The 19,826-nt window shown below is 37.2% G+C and overlaps 6 protein-coding genes across 8 annotated transcripts; 5 read left to right on the forward strand and 1 right to left on the reverse strand.

The window, feature by feature from the left end:
- The first annotated feature begins 391 nt into the window (after positions 1-391).
- LOC111804237 (subtilisin-like protease SBT1.1) lies at positions 392-3,588 on the forward strand. Of its 2 annotated transcripts, XM_023688972.2 has the most exons (4): positions 392-546; positions 882-1,123; positions 1,192-1,702; positions 1,784-3,588. In XM_023688972.2, the coding sequence occupies exons 2-4, from the start codon at positions 889-891 to the stop codon at positions 3,330-3,332; spliced, it is 2,295 nt and encodes a 764-aa protein (XP_023544740.2). In that variant the 5' UTR covers positions 392-546; positions 882-888; the 3' UTR covers positions 3,333-3,588. The 2 variants fall into 2 exon arrangements, with proteins under 2 accessions (XP_023544740.2, XP_086978252.1); XM_087122126.1 differs by lacking the exon at positions 392-546 and having other exon boundaries at positions 583-1,123.
- A 1,596-nt stretch (positions 3,589-5,184) lies between these two features.
- Positions 5,185-8,171, forward strand: LOC111804247 (subtilisin-like protease SBT1.1). Its single transcript, XM_023688984.2, has 4 exons — positions 5,185-5,458; positions 5,529-5,779; positions 5,862-6,372; positions 6,454-8,171. The coding sequence occupies exons 2-4, from the start codon at positions 5,536-5,538 to the stop codon at positions 7,994-7,996; spliced, it is 2,298 nt and encodes a 765-aa protein (XP_023544752.2). The 5' UTR covers positions 5,185-5,458; positions 5,529-5,535; the 3' UTR covers positions 7,997-8,171.
- A 2,385-nt stretch (positions 8,172-10,556) lies between these two features.
- Positions 10,557-11,297, forward strand: LOC111790856 (MLP-like protein 31). Its single transcript, XM_023671963.2, has 2 exons — positions 10,557-10,787; positions 10,875-11,297. The coding sequence occupies exons 1-2, from the start codon at positions 10,601-10,603 to the stop codon at positions 11,144-11,146; spliced, it is 459 nt and encodes a 152-aa protein (XP_023527731.2). The 5' UTR covers positions 10,557-10,600; the 3' UTR covers positions 11,147-11,297.
- Positions 11,298-11,748: 451 nt separating this feature from the next.
- On the forward strand, positions 11,749-12,480 carry LOC111790849 (MLP-like protein 31). The gene is made up of 2 exons (XM_023671950.2): positions 11,749-11,994; positions 12,080-12,480. The coding sequence occupies exons 1-2, from the start codon at positions 11,808-11,810 to the stop codon at positions 12,349-12,351; spliced, it is 459 nt and encodes a 152-aa protein (XP_023527718.2). The 5' UTR covers positions 11,749-11,807; the 3' UTR covers positions 12,352-12,480.
- A 3,165-nt stretch (positions 12,481-15,645) lies between these two features.
- LOC111778733 ((3S,6E)-nerolidol synthase 1-like) lies at positions 15,646-18,172 on the forward strand. Its single transcript, XM_087119159.1, has 7 exons — positions 15,646-15,918; positions 16,012-16,276; positions 16,386-16,758; positions 16,870-17,088; positions 17,165-17,303; positions 17,382-17,630; positions 17,885-18,172. Exons 1-7 carry the CDS (start codon positions 15,733-15,735, stop codon positions 18,170-18,172), a joined length of 1,719 nt encoding a protein of 572 aa, XP_086975285.1. The 5' UTR covers positions 15,646-15,732.
- On the reverse strand, positions 18,138-19,640 carry LOC111778744 (annexin D5). Of its 2 annotated transcripts, XM_087119132.1 has the most exons (6): positions 19,552-19,640; positions 19,325-19,472; positions 19,027-19,245; positions 18,725-18,940; positions 18,542-18,631; positions 18,138-18,469 (listed from the first exon to the last, which is right to left on the reverse strand). In XM_087119132.1, exons 1-6 carry the CDS (start codon positions 19,623-19,625, stop codon positions 18,275-18,277), a joined length of 942 nt encoding a protein of 313 aa, XP_086975258.1. In that variant the 5' UTR covers positions 19,626-19,640; the 3' UTR covers positions 18,138-18,274. The 2 variants fall into 2 exon arrangements, with proteins under 2 accessions (XP_086975258.1, XP_086975226.1); XM_087119100.1 differs by having other exon boundaries at positions 19,325-19,636.
- Between the last annotated feature and the right edge of the window lie 186 nt (positions 19,641-19,826).

Genomic DNA, 19,826 nt, shown 5'->3' on the forward strand with positions numbered 1-19,826 from the left:
TCTTTAAACCCCATTCGAGGTCAGCTGGTTGGCATCATCATACCCATCTTCTTTAACTTCACTCTTACTATTAAAATTGTGTAGCGATTTCAATTGCATCTTCCATGCCTTCAAATTCACTCAAACCAAACCTTGTATCACAAGATCAATTCATTGGTGTCGCCCCCACACCCTCATCGCCTCTCATTTTAAACAACAACAAACAAGATTCTCTCTTTTTCTCTCTACTTCCTTGCACTTCCTTGCAACAAAATGTACCCAAGTAAAGAGACATAGAGTTGACTGAAGCAACCAAGAAGATGGGGGTTCCACTATCTATCTTTTGAGACAGACATCCATGTTGTTGGATTTTCCTTTTTAGTTGGAAGGCGTGCAGTACACTACCACCAAAGGGATTCCAGCATAGCTTTGAATCATTACTTGTGATCTATAATAACAACTACGAAATATAGCCTCAATGTCTCCAGTTTATTCATGTATATAAACCATCTTCTTCGCCATTTATACATTCATCTTCTTCCCAACTGAAGCATCTCCCTGGTTCAGGCAAGCACACTCACTAAAACTCTCTCTTCTCCCAATCTTTCTTCTGCATGCACCCTTGTATGAAGTTTTCTCTTTCTTCTCCCAATAAAAAAAAAAAAAAAAAACGTTTGCTTTTCATGCATTTGTGTTTCATTATTGGGTGCAACCAAAGTTATACATAAAGCATAAAAGTCTTGGGGTTAGCTAGAGAGACATGAATGTGTGACACATAGTAGTAATGAGTAATAAAGATGATTTAAAAGTAAGTTGGAGATTTGAAAGGTATTTGTTTGAAGGGAGGGGTATGAAGAGTGCAACAAGGATAATTGGTTTGGTGATTTTGGTTGTGTATGCAGCCACACAATGGGGTTTAGGGAAGTATGCCTGTTTTTGTCAATATTCCTTGCAACCTCCACTGCTGCTGTGGATCAACAATCCTACATTATTCACATGGACACCACCAAGATGGCCGCCCCCACCCCCGAACAATGGTACACAGCCTTGATTCATTCTATCAATGACATCTCATCTTTACACGACCAACAAGAAGCATCAAATGCTGCTCAAATTCTTTACGTCTACAAAACTGCTATTTCAGGTAACATTTTTAATATCAATGTCGGTGAAAAAAACCACTTGTATTACTCATATTTTATTGATTTCCAGGTTTTGCTGCCAAGCTCTCCACCAAAAAGCTTCATTCTTTAAGCAAGACTCCTGGCTTTCTGGCAGCCACTCCTAATGAACTACTACAGCTTCACACTACCCACTCCCCTCAGTTTCTGGGCCTACAAAGACAGCATGGCCTTTGGAATTCTTCAAACTTAGCTTCTGATATTGTTATTGGTTTGCTTGACACTGGAATTTGGCCTGAGCATATAAGCTTTCAGGACAAGGGTCTTCCCCCAGTGCCTAAAAAATGGAAAGGCACTTGTCAACCAGGCCAAAAGTTTTCACCTTCAAATTGCAACAGGAAACTCATTGGCGCAATAGCCTACATTAAAGGCTACGAAGCAATCGTCGGTCGATTGAACGCAACGGGAACGTTCCGATCGCCCCGAGACTCGGATGGGCATGGCACACACACAGCATCCACTGCTGCTGGAAATATTGTCAACAAAGCTAGCTTTTTCAACCAAGCCATGGGAGTGGCCACTGGAATGAGGTTCACTTCAAGGTATTCAATTTCTGTTCATATGTACATATTCTCATCGATTTGATATTAAAAAAAAAAAAAAAAAATCTTGGTACTCTCCAGGATTGCAGCGTACAAAGTCTGCTGGACAGAGGGGTGCGCCAATGCCGACATCTTGGCAGCCATAGACCGCGCGGTTGCCGATGGCGTCGATGTTCTGTCCCTCTCTTTGGGTGGCAGTGCTAGTGCCTTTTACAAAGATGATATTGCCATAGCTACATTTGGTGCTGTTCGAAATGGGGTTTTTGTGTCATGTTCAGCTGGTAATTCTGGCCCATCTAGCTCAACGGTTAGTAATATAGCCCCATGGATCATGACAGTCGCTGCCAGCTACACTGATAGAACCTTCCCAGCCACTGTTAAACTTGGAAATGGGCAAGTTTTTGAAGGCTCTTCTTTGTATACTGGGAACAACATAGGTCAACTCCCACTTGTTTACAACAATACTGCTGGCGGACAAGAAGCAAATGTTTGTACACCTGGCTCACTCGTCCCATCAATGGTGAAGGGCAAAATTGTGGTATGTGAAAGAGGAACAAACTCGAGAACAGCGAAAGGAGAGCAAGTGAAATTAGCAGGCGGTGCTGGAATGATTCTGATCAACACACAACTTGAAGGTGAGGAGCTTTTTGCTGACCCTCATGTGTTACCTGCCGCTAATCTTGGAGCTTCAGCTGGCCAAGCCATCGTTCGCTACATATCTTCCTCCAAGCATCAACCAAAAGCTTTGATCGCATTTGAAGGGACCAAATTTGGAAACAGAGCACCGAGAGTGGCTGCGTTTTCTTCTCGAGGGCCGAGCTTAATTGCACCGGATGTGATAAAGCCAGACGTAACTGCACCAGGGGTTAATATATTAGCTGCTTGGCCACTCATTGCCAGCCCAAGTGAGCTGGAGTCTGATAAAAGAAGAGTGTTGTTCAATGTCATTTCAGGGACTTCTATGTCCTGCCCCCATGTTAGTGGCTTAGCTGCACTTCTTAAATCAGCGCACAAGGATTGGTCACCTGCAGCCATCAAATCAGCACTCATGACCACAGCCTACACTAATGACAATAGAATGAGTCCCATTTCGGACGTTGGGTCTGCAAGCGGCAAACCCGCAAACCCTTTTGCATTCGGTTCTGGTCATGTGGATCCGGAGAAAGCCTCCGATCCAGGGCTGATCTATGATATCACGCCCCAAGACTACCTAAATTACTTCTGTAGCTTGAACTATAATTCAACACAAATTGGGTTAGTGTCAAGAGGGAACTTCACATGTCCATCAAAAAGAAGAGTTGGTCAGCCAGGGAACTTGAACTACCCTTCCTTCTCCGTGTTCATGAAGAAGAAAGCCAAGAATGTTAGTGTTACGTTGAAGAGAACGGTCACAAATGTTGGTGGCCCAAGAAGTGATTACAGTGTCAAAATCAAGAATCCAAAGGGAATAGTGATTAGTGTGAAGCCTGAGAAGTTGAGTTTTAGGAGATATGGACAGAAGCTGAGTTACCAAGTGAGCTTCGTTGCATTGGGTAAAACAGAAGGTGTGAGTGAATTTTCTTTTGGATCTCTTGTTTGGGTGTCAGCAAAATATGCCGTGAGAAGTCCTATAGCCGTAACTTGGAAGTAGCCATGGGCGATCGATGTGGCTGCGTTTCGGACCATCAAAGTTTTTAACAAAAATTACATAACCTTCAAACTATAATCACATCCCATGAAATATTTATCTATTATGCCAACGTAATCTCCGACCCCAACGCTAGGGGCATTATTACAACTATGTATTTATTTCAACTATTAATCGTTTACTTATAAATTACCCAGTGGTGGAACAACATGTATGAATCTAATTATTATATATATAGTGAGCGGAGTACTTGTCAAGTCATCATAATATTTTACCAACCACTCATAATTCTATTGTATCATTGTAATTCTGTTTTTTTTAGTGACCCTCTCATGAATAATTTGTTTAATTACGATCAAATCATAACTTTAATCCTTCTTAAGTTATTTTGAGATTATGTGAGATCTCGATATTCAAGTCTTGGTTAGTATTTAATAAAGAAAACGACCCATATGATTAAAAAATATTAAATAAATAGTGACTTTAGGGTTGAATTATAGGATCAAATTTATTTGACTTTTTTCTTTGTGAAATGAGAAGGAAAAAGGAAAAGGAAAAGAGAGAGAAAAGTACTCGTTAATTAATTGATCTATAAATTAATTTCAATTGTTTTAAATTATTATTTACTTATTAAATAATTATCTAATATAAATATTTAATGAATTAAATCTAATAATTTAACTAATTAATCTATAAACAAAACGAAATTTAAATATATTATTTTATTGTAAAAGAGAGAGAAAAAGTGGGCCTGATTATTTAATGACCTTTATGTTCGTTATCTAATTAAACCAGAAATATATTAAAATTTTCATGTGTTTTTTTTACCTAAATTTCAAAAAGATAACTGTCAATTTTCATTGATAATTAAATGAAATATATATTTAAATTTAATGCTTTTAATAGGAGAGAAAACCAGGTAGAAAATTGTTGTCCAAATTTCAATACTTTTATGCATATCATAATTTATTTAATTAAAAAATCCACACAAATAAGAATTTTTTTTTAGAATTTTCTAATTTTTTTAATAATTGTTTTAATTAGTTCATAAATATATATTTTAAATTCTAAAAACAAAACTTACCATTTTTTCCGGAACCACGTTCGAATGAGAGTAATTATGAGAATATGATAACTAAAAGATGTCGGGACTATCAAGTGTCAAATCTGAATTTCGAATCCTGATCCGAATTTTGGGCATCAAACGTTACATATTAACTATTCCACATTTACAAACACGAATATTTAATTTCCAAACATTGATAATTTTATATATCCAAACACAAAACTTTATTATGTTAGAAAATTTAATGTGATTATCAAGCATAGCCATAAAATAATATGGATGGTGAAAATGGGTGGTTTGTAAATGAATTAGCACATGATGATTATGGTAGCAATTAAGTGGTAATTTTGTGAGCAGATGAAACATATATTAATTATAAGAAGTTGCGACTTTAGAGAAGAGGGCAAAGCATCCAATGCAAGTGGAAAATTGACCAAAATGTGTGGAATTGAAGAAAGGGTTGACTTAAGCAAACAAAAAGATGAGGAATTATGAAAGATACTGTTCCACTGTGTTTTGAGACAGACATCCATCTTGTTTTCAAACGCACAGATTTGGTTTGTGGGTTTTCTTTTAGTGGGGAAATGCGTCCACTACTACACTCCCACTAAACCCATCCAACCAAACCTAATTTCATTCATTACTTACCATTTGAATGCATACTAATCACGAGCTTAGCTGCTCCCTTTTTGTTGTTGCCGTCGCTCTTTTTCTTATATCTATATATATATATATTCATCTCCTCCTTCGCCATTGCAGCCTCTGCCTGGATCAGGCAAGTATACTGACTAAATCCTTCTCTCTCTCTCTCTCTCAAAAATGAAGCCTTTTTTTCCCCTAATGTTTCTTCTGCATTCATCTTCATATGAAGTTTTGAGCTCTGTGGTATTTGTAATCAAAATAAACAACTAAAAAGTTGGAAGTTTTTCCATTCTTGCATGCATCTTTCAATCAAGTTTTCTCATACATTGGCTAAACACACAAAGATTATCTAATATCTATCTTACTTTGAAGTGTTTTTGGTGAAATCTTCAGGCGTGCCAGACTAAAGAGACTTAGTCATGTATGATATCATTTTTGTTTCAAATAAGCATATTTTGGTCCCTCAACGTGATCCTGGTATTTGTTTGCAGCCACACAATGGGCATTACGGAACTCTGGCTGTTGTTATCAATAATGCTTGCAACTTCAGCTGCTGCTGCTGCTGCGGATCAACAATCCTACATAATTCACATGGACACCACAAAGATGGCCACAACCAACCCTCAACAATGGTACACATCCATCATTGATACCGTCAACCAACTCTCATCTATCAACCACGATCAAAATGAAGCATCAAATGCCGCTGAGATTCTTTATATCTACAAAACTGCAATTTCAGGCAAGCTTTTTTAAATATCCATGTTCAAATTTTCATATCATTTTTTTAATATAAATTTTTTATTTAAAAATCTTGATTTCAGGGTTTTCTGCTAAGCTCTCAACAAGAAAGCTTCATTCTTTAAGTAAACTCCCTGGCTTTCTATCTGCCACTCCTGATAAACTACTACAGCTTCACACCACCCACACCCCCAAGTTTCTGGGCCTACAAAGAGGACATGGCCTTTGGAATGCTTCAAACTTGGCTTCTGATATCATTATTGGTGTAATTGACACTGGCATTTGGCCTGAGCATATAAGCTTTCAGGACAAGGGTCTTCCCCCAGTGCCTAAAAAATGGAAAGGCACCTGTCAAGCAGGCCCCAAGTTCTCACGTTCAAATTGCAATAAGAAACTCATTGGCGCAAGAGCCTACATCAAAGGCTATGAGACCATCCTCGGTCGATTGAACACGACCGGGACGTTTCGGTCGGCTCGAGACTCGGACGGGCATGGCACCCACACCGCATCCACTGCTGCTGGGAACATTGTGTACAAAGCAAGCCTTTACAACCAAGGCATGGGAGCAGCCACTGGAATGAGGTTCACTTCAAGGTATTCAATTTAGAACCATACTTTCTTTCAAATTTTGTACAATATTACCAAACAAGCTTTATACTTTGACAATCTGTATAGGATTGCAGCATATAAAGTATGCTGGCCAGAGGGGTGCGCCAGCACCGATATTTTGGCAGCCATAGACCGCGCTGTCGTCGATGGAGTCGATGTTCTGTCGCTTTCGTTAGGCGGCGGTGATGGTTTTTTTTACCAAGATGAAATAGCCATAGCTGCATTTGGTGCTGTTCGAAATGGGGTTTTTGTGTCATGTTCAGCTGGTAATTCTGGCCCATTTATGTCAACTGTTGGTAATGTAGCGCCATGGATCATGACAGTCGCTGCAAGCTACACTGACAGAACCTTCGCAGGCTCTGTAAAACTTGGAAATGGCCAAATATTTGAAGGCTCTTCTTTGCATTCTGGGAACAGCATAGGTCAACTCCCGCTTGTTTATAACAAAACTGCGGGTGGAGAAGAAGCAAATGTTTGTACAGCTGGTTCGCTTGTCCCATCAATGGTGAAGGGCAAAATTGTGGTATGTGAAAGAGGCACAAACTCGAGGTTTGAAAAAGGAGAGCAAGTCAAATTAGCAGGCGGAGTTGGAATGATTCTGATCAACACACAACTTGAAGGTGAAGAGCTTTTTGCTGACTCTCATGTTTTACCTGCCGTTAATCTTGGAGCTTCAGCTGGCCAAGCCATCATAAACTATATAGCTTCATCAAAACAGCCACCGAAAGCTTCAATCCTGTTTGAAGGGACCAGATATGGGAGTCGAGCACCCAGAATGGCTGCCTTTTCTTCTAGAGGACCCAGCTTCTTCGAGCCGTACGTGATAAAGCCAGACATAACTGCCCCTGGGGTTAACATATTAGCTGCTTGGCCACCCGTTGTGAGCCCAAGTGAGCTCAAATCTGATAAAAGAAGAGTGCTGTTCAATATCATTTCGGGAACTTCTATGTCCTGTCCCCATGTTAGCGGAATAGCTGCTCTGCTTAAATCGGCTCATAACAATTGGTCGCCTGCCGCCATCAAATCCGCACTCATGACCACAGCTTACGTTACTGACAACAAAAGGAGTGTCATTTCCGACGTGGGTCGCCCTAGCGGTGGACCTGCAGATCCTTACGCGTTCGGTTCTGGGCATGTGGATCCCGAGAAAGCTGTGGACCCGGGATTGGTCTACGATATCGCACCCCAAGACTACCTAAACTACTTGTGTAGCTTGAACTACACGTCGAAACAAGTTGGTTTAGTTTCAAGAGGGAATTTCAGTTGTCCATCAAAAGGAACTGTTCTTCAGCCAGGGGACTTGAACTACCCTTCTTTCTCTGTTTCCATGAAGAACAGGGCCAAGAATGTTACATTGAAGAGAACCGTCACAAATGTTGGTACCCCAACAAGTGATTACACTGTCAAAATCAACAATCCAAGTGGAATTGCAGTGAGTGTGAAGCCTAAGAAGCTAAGTTTTAGGAGATCTGGACAGAAGCTGAGCTACCAAGTGAGTTTTGTTGCATTGGGTAAGAGAGAGGGCTTGAGTGACTTTTCTTTTGGGTCTCTTGTTTGGGTGTCAGGAAAGTATAGTGTGAGAAGTCCTATAGCAGTAAACTGGGAGTAGAGAAGGGTGGGAGTAGAAAAGGGTGGGAGTTCTCATTTATGAGAATTTAATAATGTTTATGTCACTCCCATGCAAATTTGTAATCTAATTTTTGAGCCCAAAAGTAGGGACGCTGCTGTAAGTTTATATTAAATGTATGCTCTTTTTATAACTTTATTGGATATCAAACTTTGAACCCTAGTTCTACATGAATGTATGCTCTTTTTATAACTTTATTGGATATCAAACTTTGAACCCTAGTTCTACATGAATGTATGCTCTTTTCATAACTTTATTGGATATCAAACTTTGAACCCTAGTTCTACTTGTGCCATCATCGGTCACATGGTCACTCTTCATCTGTGACATGGTCACCCTTCACTTTTTAAGAGTGAAAAATTATCCCAAAAGCAGCTTTTAAAGGCAAAATCTCCTTGTCTACAATTTGGTTTCTTAGTTGTAATAGATTCCCAACGTAGGCGAAGGTCAACTATTTTGAGCCACTCAAAAAGGGCTCACTCTAGTGGCTAGAATGCTCCATAGTGGAATAGCACATACAATTTTAATTGGAAGACCCAATCGCACATTTTCTAAAATCATTCAAGATGCATATCATAGTTTCCTAATTATCTTTTCATTTATTACCCTTGTAACATTATATTCCATTACATGCCCCAAATTATTAGTTTTATGGAACATATTTATGGTGTTTTGGGGAAAAATGATATACAAATTAGTTAAAACTGTCATATTCGTACTAATTCAAGTACACGACTACTTTTCATTTTATACGTTCCTTTTCTTTTTAATCAATGGATCTATGATAATTACAAGTTTTTATCATTCTTGAAAAAGTTAATAATCATTCATTTGAACTTAATAATAGGATTGCTCAACATGATCGTTTCAACCGCACTAACGACATAGGTGATTCTTCAAATCCATATACGTCATATGATCTTAAATTTTAAATTTTAGAAAATTTATGTAATAATGAATATCAAGAAAACATGTACTACATTCAATTAAATTCCAAATTGTTATGATCATAAATTCCCAACAAAGTTTCAAATTGTTAAAACCTACATTTGGGATAATTTAAACTTAATTGCTCGTGTTAGTAATCCCGTTCTTCTTTTGTCATCATTCATTAAGATATCGGGAATCAAATTTCACTGATGCTGAAAAGATATATGGTCTCCACTCTCAAACTCTATTTATGGGTTAGAATCAATATATTCATATATCCAATGAGATTTGTTGATGGTTTTGAGGGAGACATGAGTGCAATATTTAAACCCATTACATCTGTTTTAGTTGCCCAATGAGTCGGCATGTGCTTGTTGAACTCATAAGAGAGGTAATGCCCTATTTACAAGCTTAGTGTCGCACTTTTATTCCCAAAGAGGGTCTGGAGCAACCATAGTGGGTCACTTGTTTTTGTCTACCAACAACTTGTCAAATCCAAACCACTTCTAGAGATCAATAGCCCATACACCCTTATCTTCCAACCTTTCACCCCCCATTACTTCACAAATTGAGATATCAATTTCTGGCATTCTTCACCCACTTCGAGAGGCTTGGCACCTCCAAACAACTGTGAGTTCTTACGTAAATACCAACCCAACCCAAGGTTGAATTACATAGGATGACGAAGGGTCATAACTCGGCCATTTATTGACTTTCACCAAAACATTACTAACCCCGAAGTCCATAAAAACACGACTTCCCATTCTTTCTACGAGGAATGGGAAAATTGGAGGAAAATCTCATGGATGTAAGAGTCCAAGTCCTCCGCTAGCAGTTGATGATAGAACAAACTTTTCCCTAACACCCTCTACTTTGTCTCCCGAAACATTGGAAAGATGGTGAGGATTCTTGTGGATTATTTCGAAGAACGTTGAAGCTGGAGCTTTCATTTCAATATCAGCCTCCACTTTCCCTAACAGAGACATCCTGTTGATATAGGATACAAATTAAAGTTGTAGCTTAACCCAACAACCAAATAAACTCCCACACTTGTTTATTTATACACAGTGTTCCTGTATCTTTTGGATCAAGATTTTACATTTTTTCCACAATTCATGTTATTAATAATTCTAACCCTAAAAATTTATGGGTGTTAATTACTTGTATAACAACTATACTTATTGGGGGATAATAGCATGATAATTTATAAACTAAGCATTATACCCTCAACAACTACAAATAAGCCAATTAATTTTTGTTTAAGTTTGAAATTTCTATCCAAAACTATATTTATTATTTTTTTTTTTTTCTTTTCTAAAGTTTGAAATCTCTTTTATTTTGGGTCATTCAGTTAATTTTAAATTATGGAACAGTGGGGAGGTTGATTTAAAATTTACAAAAATAGTTAGGTTAAAATTTTTGATTTAGAAGTTATTATAATTGCCCTGGAGGTTATATTATTCAGCAATTAGTGAGGAGTAATAAAGCAATAATTAATTAATTAATTACTTACACCTAATCTGGAGACTTTTTTTTTCTCCAAGTAATAAAAACTTGGGACATACACATCCACTCTTCTGGGAGTAAATCCTGTTTATAAATAGTGTCCAAGTCTGTAGGGTTGGCAAAACATTGAAATCAACTGACAGCTCAAAAATGTCCGGGTATGGAAAGTTGCAGGCGGACATTGAAATCAAGTCTCCCCCTTCAAAGTTTTATGAAATGTTCTGTAAGAGACCATACCATGTCAGCAACGCTTCGGTGGACAGAATACAAAGCTGTGAACTACATAAGGGCGAATGGGGCAAAGCTGGTTCTGTCATCTATTGGAACTACTTTCATGGTTTGTTTTCTGTTTTTCTTCTTTTTTACTTCAATACATATATCATAGAATGGATATTAATTAATTGAATGTAGCGCTAAACTGCAGATGGAAAGGCTAGAGTATCTAAGCACTTAATTGAAGCTGTGCATGATGATGAGAATCTGATTGTTTTTAGAGAAATTGAAGGAGACCTTTTGGAGAATCATAAAGAATTCAAGTTTACAATGCAAGCTACTCCCAAGGGTAAGGGAAGTATGGTTCATTGGACTTTGGAATATGAGAAACATCATGAAAACATTCAAGAGGCATATAGTCTGCTGGAGTTTGTGGTGGGCATGTCCAGAGACATCGATGCCCATCTCATGGAAGGAAAGTAGGGATTGTGAGCGCCCCAACACATTGATGCCCATCCAATATTACTATATGCTAATATTTAAATAAATGCTTGATGTACCAACTATATGGTTAAATAAATGCTTGTATCGCATGCTTTGTTTAAATAAATGCTTGTATCGCATGTTTAAAATACATTGAGAGAGATTGTAGTTGGTACAAGACGTGGGAGCCAAGTTTGGGACATTCAGTCAACAATGATGAAATTATGACTCAAATTATGGAACAGTTGGGAGGACCATTCAAAATAAATTTTACAACAATAGGTGGGTCTAAATTGTCTCCTACAAACTTATTATAATTGCCCTGGAGGTTATATTATTCCTCAATTACTGAGGAGTAATAAAGCATTAATTAACTACTTGCACCTAATCTGGAGACTTTTTTTTCTCCAAGTAATAAAAACTTGGGACCAAATTTAAAATTATGAACCAAGTTTTAGATGCATTCCCAATATGGAAACATAAATCGCAGCAAAGCACAAAACTTCTTTCAAACATAAATGCCTTGTGTGTTTGTTTTAACCACCACATTCAATGATCCTAATTCATTGAGTCACATATACATCCTCTTTATAAATAGTGTCAAAGTTTGTAGGGTTACCAAAACATTATCGCTTTCTGAACTAACTTGAAGTGCTCAGAAATGTGTGGGTATGGAAAGTTGCAGGCGGACATTGAAATCAAATCTCCGGCTTCAAAGTTTCATGAAATGTTCTGTAAGAGACCATACCATGTCACTAACGCCTCCAGGGACAAAGTACAAGGCTGTGAACTACATAAGGGTGAATGGGGCCAAGCTGGTTCTATCATCTGCTGGAACTACTTTCACGGTTTGTTTTCTTTTGCTTCTTTTTCACTTCAATACATGTATCATAGAATGGATGTTAATTAATTTAATGTAGCGCTAAACTGCAGATGGAAAGGCTAAAGTAGCTAAGCAATTAGTTGAAGCCGTGGATGCGGATGAGAATCTGGTTGTTTTAAGAATGATTGAAGGAGAGCTTTTGAAGGATCATAAGAACTTCAAGTTTACAATCCAAGCCACTCCCAAGGGTAGGGGAAGTGTGGTTCATTGGAGTTTGGAATATGAGAAACTTCATAAAGACATTCCGGAATCATATAGTATGCTTGAGTTTGTTGTGGAGATGTCCAAAGACATTGATGCCCATCTCATGGAAGGAAAGTAGGGACCGGGAGCCCAACATTTGTCTAAGTGGGAGGGCCTTCCTTACTATCAACTATGCAATACTACTATATGCTATGTACCAACTATATGGTTAAATAAATGCTTCTATCCCATGCTATGTTTAAATAAATGCTTGTATCGCACTCTAATTGATTCTAAAAAATTATGAACTAATTCGTAATGGTCGAATCAAACAATAACATTAAAGAAGGAGATGACGCGAACTAAACCCTTTTGTTCACCTTCACAGCTAACTAACGAGTATATATATTCACATGTAATCACCATAAAATTATGTCAGTCATAGGTCCCCCAACACATAAAAATATGCTTTTAAGGGATTTTGGAAAACAAAATATTTAGTTTCTACAATAGAATCTCTTAGTTTGAAGAAATCCTAAAGCGTTGTACTATCAAGTTGCAACTCTGTATCTCCACCTTGTACTATCAAGTTTGAAGTAAGATCGATTGTACTCACACACTCACAAACATAAATTAAACAAAAAGACACAAAGATTTACTTGGTTTGAAGAGCCTTACATCCACGGGAGATAGCCGATCACTCTAACTAAAGTGCTTACAAAGTGTATCTCTCACGCTACAAAGTCTTTTATAAACTTTCTCTCAATTGGCAGATACAAAATGACAATGACTCCACATCTCAAAACATACTAGACAATCTTTTATATAGTCGTAGCAATACTAATTCTCATATACAGAATATGAACCAAAAGAGTTATGAACTAAATGAGAGTTAATAACCAAAATAAATGAAAATATGAACCATCACATAACTAAATGAGACTTATAACAATACATCTTCATAACAATTTACACCATTACCACAAAGTTTAGTTACTATTTGATTGTAGGTATTTTAAATGTAGGGTTTGTCTCTATCCAATTTAGACTTAAGGAATAGTGAGATTTTAGGGTTGGAGAGAGAAACAAAATATTCTTTTAAAAGATGTCGAAACCTCTCATACACAAACGTGTTTTAAAGCTGTGAGTCTGACAACAATACTTAATGGATAAAAGCAGACAATAACAGCTAGTGGGCTTGACCTGTTGCAAATGGTATCAGAGCCAGCCATCGGACGGTGCGAGACACTGGTTAGAGTAGGGCTGCACCCTCTCCATAGTGAACACGTTTTAAAACCGTGCGTTTAATGGCGATAAGTAACCGGCCAAAGCAGACAATATCAGCTAGCGGTGAACTTGTATCGTTACAAATTCTCTTTTTCTTCTTTTTTTGAAAGGAACCTTCCTATTGAAACTTAAATTATTATTTTTTTTCTAAAACTATGGATATGTTTGTGTTCCGTATGTTGTTATGCATTATTGATCATGAATATAACCGTTTTGGAACTTAATATAAGCATATTATGATTGATGAATTGCGGTAAGAATTACACATTTTGTGTTTTGGATAATCAATTACTAATAATCGTTTAGTTTGAGGTGTGATTATAAATAATTATTTTTGTTGCGACACATGGTGTGTATCATGTAACCCGCCACTACCATAATGTTACTAAATTATCATTTCACATCCATTCAAGTTACAAAATTTGTAACTTAAGTAACGTCTCGAAACGTCTAAGTATTACATGTTTGGTTGAATCAGAAATTGTGAAACGGTTCAAATTAACTGTTTCTTTTCAAGCTTTGAACCCCACCCACCCACGAGCATCACAGCTTCGCTACCTTGGACAATGCCTTTTGCGTGCAAGTCTTGGCTGGGCGCATGGTTCACGATGGTACGATACCATAAAACGGCGGAGTTGTACGACAACCAAGACACAATAGTAAATATAAATTTATGAGTAGGTTTGCGTTTACAAGGATTATTTTCACAAGGCATGATAACCGAGAGTTATTAATACATACCATAGTATAGGCCAATAATTAATACATATCATTTGTTACCTTAGGTAAGAGTTATTAATACATACCATAGACTAAAATAGTAAACACATTTTAAACATTTTGATTAACCAATATGGTATTACAAACGATATCAATTCGGAGTATTAGGCCAATAATTAATACATATCATATCATTAGTTACCTTAGGCAAGAGTTATTAATACATAGCATAGACCAAAGTTGTAAGCACATATTAAGAAATGTTATCTTGATGTTAATTAACATATTAACAAATATGGATACCAACATAAAGCTAAGATGTGAAACATGAAATCACAGTCGAGGTCCATGAGGTTTATGTTTTGAAAATCGAGAACACACAACTTGATTTAGTTTAAGAAATGAGTCATGGATTGTTGATCTGTTTTTTACGCCCACCCTCGGTTCCTAGTACTTATCACTTCCCTTTTTAATGGATTATTTAATATAATACTTTGGGTAAACGTATAAACTTGTGCCCTACCTTTTGGCATTAACTTTTGTAATAAATTAACGTATACAACTTTCACCATACCTACGTGTCTTCTCGATTTACCTTAGACACTCAAACGATTCAATTAACCAATATGCATATGATTGTTTCGTATTAAAACTGTGTTTGACTTTTTTTTTTTTTTTTTTTTTTTTTTTAATTGTTTTAAAATAAAACACATTTTACATTATGTGGAAGAATTACCAATTTAATTTGACTTTTTAACCTGACTTGGAAACAATCTTAACTGTTTAATTTGTTTGGTAAAACTGATTTCTTTCTATTCATCTAAAATTATTTTTTAATTTATTCAAAATCAGGCTTCTATTATTAGCTTATTTAAGTATTTAAAGTTTATTTATCTTCTTACAGCTTAGCTACTATGACCATCGCAGTTACAGTATTATATTCTTACATTCTTACGAGTAATTTTGGATTAAGGAACAAGTCCAAAAAGGAATTCAAAGCATGTTTAGTTTTGAATCCATGGAACAACTCTAAACAACAAAATCAAGGAAATACATGCCTAATGACAATCTACTTAATAAAAGAAGGATATTATGAATAAATCAAGACAATAAGAGTGAGAAGATGATTAAGAAACATCTTATTTGTTTAATTTAGAGCAATTCTATTTTAGATGGCTTCCGCCTCCTATAAATTTTTTATGGATGCATGTGAGTGAGGATAAGGATAAAGAATGTTGTGAGGATTGGTGTTAATCTGTGGAGCTACTCACTCTTAAAAAAGCAAGAGGTAAAGTATCCATGTTGTAGAAGATGTGGGCGAATGTTGGGACCATGAAATACGAAATGAAATACCAAATTGTAGGCATGGGTCATTACAAAGGTCGAAGCTTAGAAGCATGGTTGGGCAGAAGGGAAGGAAAGAAGTTAGGCCAGACCCAAGGGTCTTGTAGGAGCAAGTGTATTCATTTTTTATATAAGAAGTGCAAGATCGACGAGTTTATCAGAAGTTGCAATGGCCAACCTTCTCTTCTTTCTTCCTCCTCCTCCTCCAATAACCTTAATGTCTCAATCAAAGATTCCAAAAGCTTTTCACAACCATTCATGGCTTTTCAAGAACCCTATTGAGAAACCAGGTTTTGGAGATAAAAAATGGAGCATTCATGCAGATTCTTCTTCCTTCAATCTCTTAAACTTTGCTGTATGTTTGTAACTCTCTCCTTTCTTTCTATTTTCTCTCTATCTAAACTGCACTCCTTGTCTAAGTCCTTGGAATTGATACTCATGTGCGTAGGATGGCCTTGGGCTTGTTGAAGCTCCCGCTAAATTGGATATTTTAAGGCATTTATTGAGACACCAAACTGGAGATTATTCCTTGGAATGCTTGAACCTTATTGATGCCACCCAACGCCTTGGCATTGATTACCACTTCCAACAGGAGATTCAAGTTGTTCTTCAAAGGCTATACGCCTCATCCAACCATCAACAGGACACCAATCTTCATTATACTTCTCTTCTCTTTCGACTTTTGAGACAACAAGGTTATCCCGTGTCCACAGGTCACTACCAACTACTCTATTATATCAACTAAAAGGACAAGTGAGCTACTTACCCGTCCTAAACACAATCTAACTCTTTCTAATCTTTGTTCATAATTTCAACCAATAGATAGTTTCAGAATTTTCTTGGACAACAAGGGAAAGTTCAACGAAGGGCTAACACAAAACGTGAATGGGCTGATGAGCTTATATGAAGCTTCACAGCTATGCATGCATGGCGATGACATACTTGAAGAAGCTGAAACTTTCAGCACCCATGGCCTTACTCATTGCCTTGCTCATCTTGATCATCATATGGTCCCTTTTGTGCGCAACACTTTAGCTCATCCCCACCATAAAAGCGTTGCTAAGTTCATGGTGCCTACCTATTTTGGAGACATTCAAAGCACAAACAAATGGATCCATGTTTTGCAAGATGTTGCCAAAATGGATTTCAATGCAGCTCAGCTGTTACACCAAGACGAACTTGTTCAGTTCTTGAAGTAACATAACGTTTATCTATAATATTGTTGTCTTCATTAGAAAAAAAAAATAAAAAAAAAATAAAATCTTTAGATGCTTCCTCATGTTTCTTGATGTTCTGTTAATTATAGATGGTGGAAAGAAACAGGCTTGGCAAAAGAGTTGAAGTTTGCAAGAGATGAACCTATTAAATGGTACATGGCCTCGGTAGTTTGTCTCGTAGATTCATGCTATTCCCAACAAAGACTCCAACTTGGAAAGACCATCTCTTTTGTGTTTCTCATTGATGACCTTTTTGATGTATTTGGAAACCTTAATGAACTCACCCTCTTCACTGAAGCTGTCTGCAGGTTGGAACCCATATTCGTCGCTTATGTCATAAGAAATTTCATGCTATTAAAATCAACATTGTTCACTACATTGTAGATGGGATTTGGGTGCTGCTAAAACATTGCCTGATTGCATGGGAGTTTGTTTAAAATCTCTATTTGAAGTTACCAATGATATAAGCTCCATGATCTATAAGAAGCATGGCTGGAATCCCATTGGTTTCTTAAGTAAAGCGGTATGTATTTTTAACTTGTTGGATCAAGTTTGATCTCTATAATGTCACCCAAAGTTGTGTTTTGACGTTTGTGTGCAGTGGGGCAAATTATGCAAGGCCTTCTTAGTGGAAACTGAATGGATGAGTTGTGGATATTCACCAAGTGCAGAGGAATATTTGAGGAATGGCATTGTTAGCACTGGCATCCACGTTATTTTAGTACATGTTTTCTTTCTATTAGGCCAACAAATAAGCCACCAAACTGCAGAGCTTTTGGAAGATGATTCAGACATTATTTCATCTACTGCCATCATACTTCGACTCTGTGATGACATGGGCAGTGCAAAGGTAAAATAAACTTACCCAACTTTGACCACGCATTCACCGTTTAAAACAGTAACGACCCATGTCAAGAATTCAAATTACTATTCAAAATTTAGATGGTCCAGACATTTTTGGTGGCTCAACAAAGCACGATTATCTATAGAGTTCCTTTTCAGTGCCTCAACAAAGCCTCTCTTTAGGATTTGGAAAAAGTTAGAATTTATGACGATTGATTTTAATGGTCGAACATAAACCAGCATGCATTTACACGTGCGCAGGACGAGAAGCAAGTGGGGCGAGATGGATCATATGCAAAATACTACATGAATGAGCATCCAAGCATCTCCCATGGAGCCACACACCATCATGTTACGAACAAAATTTCTCAAGCATGGAAGACTCTCAACAAAGAATATCTCTTAGCCAACTTATTCCCTGCAAAGTTGACTCAGGCTTCTCTGAACATCGCAAGAGTAGTCCCTTTGGCTTATAATTATGGCACAAACCAATCATTTATGACACTTGAAAAGCTCATACAACAATTGTTGTTTCGTGTATATGTGTAACATTGGATCTTCATACACATTTATTACTACAAACTAAAACAAAACCATGATGAATACTCAACAAAAATTACACATTTATAATTGTTGTGTAATGATAATATCCTAGCCCAACAAGGAAAGAAGAAAATCCTTGTAACTTCCTGATGTCTCTGAACGAACAGCATCATGCAGCGTTTTCTTATACTTCCTGTGGTATTCTGTCTTTATATACTGCATATCTATCTCAGCTCTTGTCACAATTATCCTTATCAGTGTGGTATCATCTGTTCCCAACCCCTTCATTGCCTTGTACAATATCTATAATCAAACAGTCTCAATCAACATGTTCTTCAATGCTTAACTGCAACTAAAGTTCAAAAAAGAAAATACCTTTGCAAAGTACAACCCAGGATTCTCAGCACACCGCACGATTGTTTGAAGCCCAAATTCAAAATACCCTGAAGTTTCGTTCTTTATTGCCTGCAAATATGTTTTGGTGTTTGTTTGTGTTGATCTAAAATCCTTAGATTACTGTAAAACCCGAAGATTGGAATAGTAATAAATAAATGGCACCTTTTTCAAAGAGTTCCCATATAAGTTCTTATAAGTAGAGCTAACAGCAGCAAGATGAGCCCTGCTTCTTTCACTAAAGATCTGTATAAACTTGTCCTCATCAGTACCCCATCTTTTCTCCCCTGCTTTATACAGAGCCTCTGCATCCTTGGCTACCATGTCGCCGTCAATTTCAGGACCTTCATACCGTGGTTTACTAACGTAAGCCAATAGTAGCTGCCAATCAAATCAATAAAATCAAACATAAGCAATCAAAATGAAGGTTTGTGAAAGTATTGAAGGGAAGATTATATGCATATAACCTTCTTGTGATCCCCGGAAGCAACATTTTGAATATCATGTTCGATGTAGGATTGGAACATGGACAAGTAAAGTTGTCGAAGCTGCTGAAGTTGAGTTGAGGTACGAGAACACATTACTTCAGTGGCACGTCTGAGATGAACAGTTTCTCCACATAAAGCCTCCTTTATTATGACAGCATCTCGGCTTGCCGGATCATACATCCATAGTAAAACGGCTTTCTGCAAATAAATAAATAAATAAATAAATAAATGAGGGAATGAATCTAAATCCCAAGAAGCCGAATGAATCTACACGGACCTCAAGGTTACCACTAAGCTCAGATTTCAAGTGTTTGATGAGACCCTTGGAATACATGGCTTTGTATTCACGTTGAATGAGAGCACGTTGGGTTGCATCTCGATGTGCAAGAATGTTGACAACTGCAGCAGTGTCACAGCCAAAGCCTGCATGGATGGAATTATTTAGGAGGCGCAATAAGAAGAAGAAGAAGTGGAAACTAGAAGAAAAGAAGTAGAATCTTTCCTTTGAAGGCACGGTGAAGTTGGGCAGCATCGTCCTGAGGTGAAGTTAGGACGGGCGGTATGATCAAAGATGACATGTTTGTTTTTTTTTTTTTGTTTCTTCGCAGAGAAATGTGGGAAGGGAAAGGTTGAGGGGAGAGGATAAATATAGTGGATGATGATGCTTAATATTAGAATTCAGCTGAGTGAGTGGATTGCACAAACAAACAACAAAAAAGAAACATGTTTGTTTCTCCTTGTTTCTCGCCAATTCTTTCTAACGTTCCCCCATCATTTTC

Source organism: Cucurbita pepo, chromosome 1, assembly GCF_057944985.1.
Source record: "Cucurbita pepo subsp. pepo isolate OVF chromosome 1, ASM5794498v1, whole genome shotgun sequence".
NCBI classification, from domain to species: Eukaryota; Viridiplantae; Streptophyta; class Magnoliopsida; order Cucurbitales; family Cucurbitaceae; genus Cucurbita; species Cucurbita pepo.